The sequence below is a fragment of the Cnephaeus nilssonii genome (assembly GCF_951640355.1).
Source record: "Cnephaeus nilssonii genome assembly, chromosome: 20".
NCBI classification, from domain to species: domain Eukaryota; kingdom Metazoa; phylum Chordata; class Mammalia; order Chiroptera; family Vespertilionidae; genus Cnephaeus; species Cnephaeus nilssonii.
The window spans coordinates 34,806,719-34,814,266 of record NC_137091.1 but is presented as its reverse complement, the minus strand read 5'-3'; the positions used below and the strand labels follow the sequence as shown (position 1 = coordinate 34,814,266).

At 39.5% G+C, this 7,548-nt stretch overlaps 1 protein-coding gene across 1 annotated transcript in view; it reads right to left on the bottom strand.

Moving 5' to 3' along the window:
- Positions 1-3,311: 3,311 nt before the first annotated feature.
- Positions 3,312-7,548, bottom strand: part of UBA2 (ubiquitin like modifier activating enzyme 2) — a 52,922-nt gene continuing 48,685 nt past the window's right edge. Inside the window, exon 17 of the mRNA XM_079800078.1 lies at positions 3,312-6,418. Coding sequence (XP_079656204.1) covers positions 6,237-6,418 — 182 coding nt within the window. The 3' untranslated portion in view covers positions 3,312-6,236. The remainder of the gene's footprint in view (positions 6,419-7,548) is intronic.

Below are 7,548 nucleotides of genomic sequence, written 5' to 3'. Positions count from 1 at the left end.
GGCCCCAAGGGGATGCTCCTGAAAACACTTGCGCTGCTACAGGTCCTGAGATGAGGTCGGGCCTTGGGGGCCACATGAGGGATGGAAGAGAGGTGACCAGGGCTTTGTCCCCCAAAACAAATTACAAAGCCCTTGTCATACATTTCAAACAGCTCCTAGAGAAAAGCACACCGTTATCTATCAGGACCTGGTGGATCCAGGAAAACAACCTTGAGTGGATGAGGTCTCTCTTTTCCAGCCTCCCACCCCGGAGAATTCCAGCAAGGCACCCAGTGTGGTAGGGAGACTGGACCAAGAATTGTCCTGGTACAGACTGACCGGGATGTGAGGCCTCAACATTGCCGAGGAACCCACTGTGGCCCGTTCTCTTCAGCTGGCAGTTGAGCAGTGTCTGACCCAGCAGCTCCGACCCCGCACCTCTCAGAGTTTGCAGAATTCCAACACCTAACACCCACTCTCTAAGCTCAGAGTCAAGGGGGCAGGCACAGGTGGGGACAAGCGTTTGGGGAGCTATTATCCAGAGAAGCTACCTAATGAAAAATCATCTGAGAAAGGAAAGACAAATTAAATCAACAATGAGCTATCATATTTCACATTGTCTCCCATTTAAAAAAGTAAATTTTGACAAGACTGTGGTGAAACTTGCCTATACTTTACGGGCAGGAGTATAAGTTGGTATCTCCTGTCAGGACGAGCAATTTGCTGATATTAACATCCTCACAAATGAAAACCCCTATAAGCAGCAGTGCTCCAAGAATCTAAGCGAGGGAAGTAATGCAAAAATGCAGATAACAATGCAAGCAAAAAGTGTTTATCACATTTTTTATGTAATCAATACAGCACTGGGGTCTCCAGCCTTCTGAAAAGGAGCTCAGAGGGAGCTCTCTGCCCTCAAAGGTAGTTCTTAAATAACTGTTCCATCTCCACATGCCCCACTTAAAGCTTCCAAGATTTAAACAATGTATTGGAGTTCAGGGTCAGCTAAAATGCATTACCCACTCTAATAGTAATAAATGAAAACAACCACCCACAATCAGAAACAGAAACAACCCAAAATAGTTTGCTTTCTCACTTCTGGCCATCTTGTTAGCTATTTTTGTTTAGGAGCTATCCGACACCGAAAACGGGAAAATGGTGGCCACAAAGAAGACAAAAAAAAACCGGGAGTCAATCAATTCTAGGCTCCAACTGGTTATGAAAAGTGGCGAGAGTACCACTGGGTACAAGCAGACTCTGAAGATGATCAGACAAGGCAAAGCGAACCTGGTCATCGTCGATCAAACCCACAACCTTGGTGTATAGGGATGATGCTCTAACAATTGAGCTACCCTGGGGAGGGCCTGCAAGGGACATCTTGGAAGAACCCTCACTCACTACCTTGTCCTGAGAGCTTACCCTACACTCAGGAATAGGAATTTCTGCACAAACTTTGTATGAAGCAAAGACCTCAGCCAATCTGCAGCATCATGGAGAGGACTGGGACAGCATAGGGACATTTTTGAGCTTGAGAGGTTGCTGTTCATGCGTTTCAGTAATGCTGGAAGCTGCTGCTAGGATCAAGTGGGAATCTTGGCAAATTAGCGGATGTGGAGCCCCAGATCCCCATTCCACCACCTATTGCTGCCATGAGAAGTTGGGTTTCTTTTGCACACCAGCCCTAGAGTGTCTTACAGCTTTCAAAAATGTCTGCCCTGCTAGCAGTGATTGAGTATTGACCTATGAACCAGGAGGTCATGGTTCAATTCCCGGCCAGGGCACATGCTGGGATTGGGTGCTCGATCCCCAATATATATATTTTATTGATTTCAGAGAGGAAGGGAGAGGGAGGGAGAGAGAAACATCAATGATTAAAGAGAATCATTGATCGACTGCCTCCTGCATGCCCCACACTGGGGATGAGCACCCAACCCCAGCCTGTGCCTTGGCCAGGAATTGAACCGTGTCCTCCTGGTTCATAGGTCAACGCTCAACCACTGAGTCTCACTGGCCGGGCTAAAAATATATGTATATTTAAAAAATTTCCAACTAGGCTGTCAGGGTTGGTAAGGTTTTCCAAGAAGTGCAGGATAGTGCAAGTAGGGATGCTATACATATTTATAGAATGAGTGAGACAGTGTGTGTACAATGCCTATATTTTTTAAGATTTGATCTAAGATTTGATTTTCCTTCTGAAAACCAAATAAATTGAAGATTTAAGTAAAAACCTGAGGGCTCTCTTGGCGCATTGTACATTCTAGTACATTTTTTTGCTCACAACCCCTTTCCCTATGTAGTAAAGTCATTAATTGTTGCAAGATTTAAAAATGTTAAAGCTGCTGAGTCAGAGAGCAAAACTTCCAAAAATATTATTTTACCAGGAGGTAATGGTCTTCAAAATACAATCAAAGCCATGGCTGGGTAGTTCAGTTGGTTCAAGTGTCATCCCCATACATTAAGGTTGTGGGTTCGATTCCCAGTCAGGATACATACAAGAATCAACCAATTAATGTATCAATAAGTGGAACAACAAATAGGTTTCTCTCTCTTCCCTCTTCTTTCTCTCTCAAATCAGTAAATTTAAAAATATTTTTAAAAAATACAAACTATAGCCCTGACCAGTTTGGCTCAGTGGATAGAGCGTCAGCCTGCCGACTGAAAGGTCCCAGGTTCGATTCCAGTCAAGAACATGTACCTTGGTTGCGGCACATCCCCAGTAGGGGGGGTGCAGGAGGCAGCTGATCGATGTTTCCTTCAACTCTATCCCTCTCCCTTCCTCTCTAAAACATAAAAAAATCAATAAAATATATTTAAAAAATACAAACTATACAGCAGAATCATAGTCCTATAGTTCAACTCAGTTTGAGTTAGTGAGAGCAGTTGAAAATTTTCGGCTGGATTTTAAATTAGATGTGGGGTTTCCTTCTGTGTGCAGAATGCAAATAAAGTATTTCCAGTATGAAAGTGTTTATAAAAGTATTTCTGTAAATATATCCTCCTGGAAAATGATAAAATGGAGATTCAACACTATTGTTAAGATGCAAAGAAATGGGAGGCCTGTATATTAAAAAAGGCTTAGTAGAGGCTTAAATTTGCTCGTGTTCAACAGGACAAGTCCACTTCAGATATGTGTGCCACCAATGGACAATTTTCAGGAACAGGAACGGTTATTATGAACCAAAAGCTTCTGACAGCTTCTAATTAATTTACTAGGAACAACTTGGCTTTTCCTAGTTCTCTGAAGGCTCAAATGAAAGAGAATCCTTCCTAAGTCACAGCCTAGCAACAAAGATGAATAAAGCTAACTTTACCAATGTTGGACCCAGAAATCACTAACACTTTCTCATGCCAACTTGTTTTTAATAACCTTTATTGCCTTCTTGATTTCAATCATAGAATATACTCAATACGAAACATGAAAGTCACATAGGCACAAAAGGAAAATACAGACTATATGTAATCTCCACTTTTATGAAAGTTTTCAAAGTTGGATAATACAATGAACAATGTATATAAGTCCCAACTAGATTCTATGTTAATTTTGCTTTTTTTCTTCCTGTATTATATATTTTGCTCAGCCATGTAAAAGTTGTATTACAGAGCTTCATCCCTAATATTTCAAAAATCAGGACAGTCCTACATAAGATTATCATACCTAAGAAAATAATTCCACCATCACCTAATTTATTTCAAAATTTCCAATTATCACAAGAATAGTTATAGCCATTTATTTTGCACTTGAATTCTAGTATGATCCACATTGTGTACTTGTCCGATCGTTTGCTCATGTTAATGGGTTTCTCTAACCCCTCTATTTCCAGTCAGCTGGAAACTACATCTAGATACTGGGTTAGATTTGGGCTTTTATTTTTTTGCCTAGGTGCTATTGTTTTTCTTCAGGAAGTTATGTATCAGGTTGTCCCATTCGTGAAGCCGGATTTGACCACTTGATTATGGTAGTGACAGGCATCAGTCCATTGTCAAGACTTGCCTTTTGCAAGTTATCTGTATAGCATTTGAGCACTGAGTGAAGATTCTTTTACTAAAGGTTTTGGCATCCACTGATCTTTGCTTGATCAGTTATTTCATTAAGGGTCAGACACTATTAAAACAGTGAATCTTTGTGGTAGAATAAAGAATTCTTTCCCTTAATCCTTCAGTAATGTAGATTGACCTTTGGGGCCGTAGACTTGTTTGGTAAACTTCAGTCGCCAGACTGCTCCCAATGAGGCTGTAAGATGTTGTCAGGTGTATTTCAGGTTGGAGTCCTGCTCCCAGCTTCACCACTGAGAAGACAACTCCCATGGGAAAACCACAAATACAAGGCCAGACCTAACGTGTCTCCATACCCTAGGGAAGTAGAGGCAGCTTGGATTTGCTAAGTCTAATTGAGTAAGACTCCTAGTCAGACCTGCCTTAATGATAAACACTGACTTTATAAGAGGTTGAAAATTAACAGAAACTACTGAAGAAAATAGAGTTGTTGAAAAATGAAAGCCATTCCTGTCAAAACATAAACACACTTCTACAGATCAAATTGGCACTTCTTGCCATGTACCTTCAATTAAGAAAAGAACATATACAAAATGGAAACTGTCAAAATCGTGTCTAAATAGGCAGGTCAAGGTTTTAAAGAATGAAGATAATTTCAAAACGCAAATGTCTGTTTTTCAGAATTCAAAATAGAACATGATTTTCAGTATCCAGTTAACCAAAAATTATTGAGATCTGATATTCCAGGATATTTTTTTATGTTACATAGTTACATGTAATTTTGAAACTCTTTCTGGAGGAAAATAAAACTCCTAAAAATCTAAAAGCGAAGTGAAGCCCACGGGCTCCCAGCCTGCTTGCAGAAGGCTGGAAGTCAGTTCATCTGGGAGGCGTCCAGCAAGTTCCCGAGGGCTGTCTTGTTCAGTATGACTTTTCTGAAGGCTTTAATTACATGCTGAGTTTACAAATGATACAAAACAAGGTTTAAGAATTAACCTGGGTGGCAAATAAGATTATACAAAGTGAGATAATATAATAAATTATCAGTTTGAAATTTAGTTGACTGTGGCAAAAAACCCCAAAGGCAGAGATAGAGAATGGGTAAACAGCCTCCGGGGTTTCTGTTATCTGAAAACTCAAGGCACATCTGTGTGAGGAGAGTACCCTAACAGCCCTCTGGGGTCTAGACAGATGGGAGTGTTGATCCATCTGGAGCAGATATGGCCATATCTATAGGCTGGAGTTAGGCCCAAAATGAATAGTATATATACTCAAGGAGGACTGATGAAGTGGGGAACAATCCAGAGAAGACTGCGGAATACAGGAGAGACTCTGGCCGTCTGAAATCTCAAATCCAAGGCTCTAAGTTACAAGAGCTGGCCAAAGATAACTGAAATATTCTCAATAAAAGGCCAACTGTTTACAATCCAAATTTAATAAGCACCACCACCATTAAAAACTTTATTTTAGAAAGTACTCATTTATGGCAAACAGTGGAGATCTTTTAACCTTCATATCCATCACAAGTTAATTTTTTAAAAGGAAAGGGTTTACCATTCCTGCAGAAAATACAATGAATAAACCCAACAAGGCAGCAGATACTGTGCAGGCATGTACAACAAGTATGCAGAGGCCATTTTTATTTGGTCCATTAAGTATAGTATAGTTGTATTTGAGTTTTACAAAACATCAAATATAAATAACCTGAAACTGTAACAATACACAAAAATTGGCTTCTTACACAGACATACCAGGCAGTACAAGCTGAAAACTTGAGTAAATTAACATTGTTTTACATCAATATACATAGTGCCAGTTCATATTTAAAAACAAGTTTCAATACAGCACTTGATACCTTTTTTAAATCTGTTTCAGTCAAGAGTATGAAAATGGTTAGATCTAGGCTAAAAATAATTCTTTTTCTAACCAAAAATAAAGGCATAATATTTATAACCAGGTATCAACTTTACTAAACCACAATATTTTAAACTATCAAATGATACCTAAGAATATTTACATTAAAAAGGCAACATGCATTGTGTTGTTTCTTCTCATGACTAGTTATGCAAACGCTTTGTTCAGAGGGTTTTAAAACTATATTCCTACTTCCATACAGCATTCCGCAATGTGTCTGATAGTTCTAGCAAAATGAGTGCTTTCAAAGGGAGCAGAATCATCTTCAAGTCACTGGGCTCAACTTTTCCCCTTTGGAACAAAGGACGTTGGGTGATCCATGCAGTCAGAGTTCTGTTGCGAGGCACTGCTGTTCAATCTAACGCTATAACATCATCAAGCTCTTTTGTCTGTTCTGTGCGTGACCTCTTTGTACTGATATTCTCTTTCTCATCCAATTTCCTCTTGCGACTTCTCTCTTCTGCATTGATGTCAGCATTATTTGAAGGACCTTCTTCATCTGAATCAACTATGAGCACATCGTCTTGCTCTTGTGCTTATTTCAGAAAAAGATAAAAGAAAAATGGTTAAAAGTGTGGGAATTACTAGTGGTTCATTAATATATTCATATAAGTGAAAAGCTAACTCTTCTGATATACACCAGACTTAAGAAAGGCTACCCTTAGGAACCTTCACTTTATACATCAGGTATTTCTATACAGCCTTAATGTTTTCTGTAACAAGTACCTATTTCTTTTCTGATCAAAACAAAAAATTATAACAAGTGTGATATAACTCATAAATTACTATAGTTCCTTATTTCTATTTCTCCAACAGAAAAGGGAGGGTAAAAATCCTAATACTGTGATAGTGGTAAACAACAACAACACAACAACAACAAGAACAACATATACACAGCACTTACAATGTGCCAGGAACTGTTCTGAGCACTTTGCAAATAACAACTCATTTAATCATCACAACAACCCTATAAAGAAGATAACATTATTATCCGTTTTCCAGAAAAGGAACTAAGGTACAAAGAGGTTGACTTGCCCAAGGTCAAAAGTAGAGGAAGAGGTCAGGATACTAACCCATGCAGTGGGGGCTTTGTAGTGCATGCTTTTTAACTTTACACCACAGTTGGTTTTGTGCCCCACCCAACAAATCAAAGGCAGAGTACCTATCTTACTTATTGCTACAGCCTCCAAGACCTACTCACAGAGGATCAATCAATCCACATTTCAAATTATGGTTTTTAAAAACTACTTTAGTCCCTTCCTCAAAGGATGATGGGCCTCTCTATTTTCAGAGAAGAAAGGTCATGAACCCATGGCCCACAAGTGGGCCAAACTGTAGACAGTCTCAAAGACCATCTTTAAAACTCACTGAACAGCAGAACCTAGAACATACTCCAAAGAACAACAAAGACCCAGGGTCAAATAAATGAAAACAAAAGTATAAAAATCGGTACCTTTTTGTTTCCTGACTTAAAGAATGAAGAGGGGTGTGTGTGGGGAGGGGTAATAGACATCCAAATCCAGCACAGTCAAGTACAAGCACCAGCACTGAAAACCCAGCAAATAGGGCCTCTGATGCACTTTTCCCAGTCATACTGGTTCTGAGGAAACTGTGAAATGCTATTAATTCTGTACTCAGCAAGCATCTGCTCACTCCAAAGTCAGA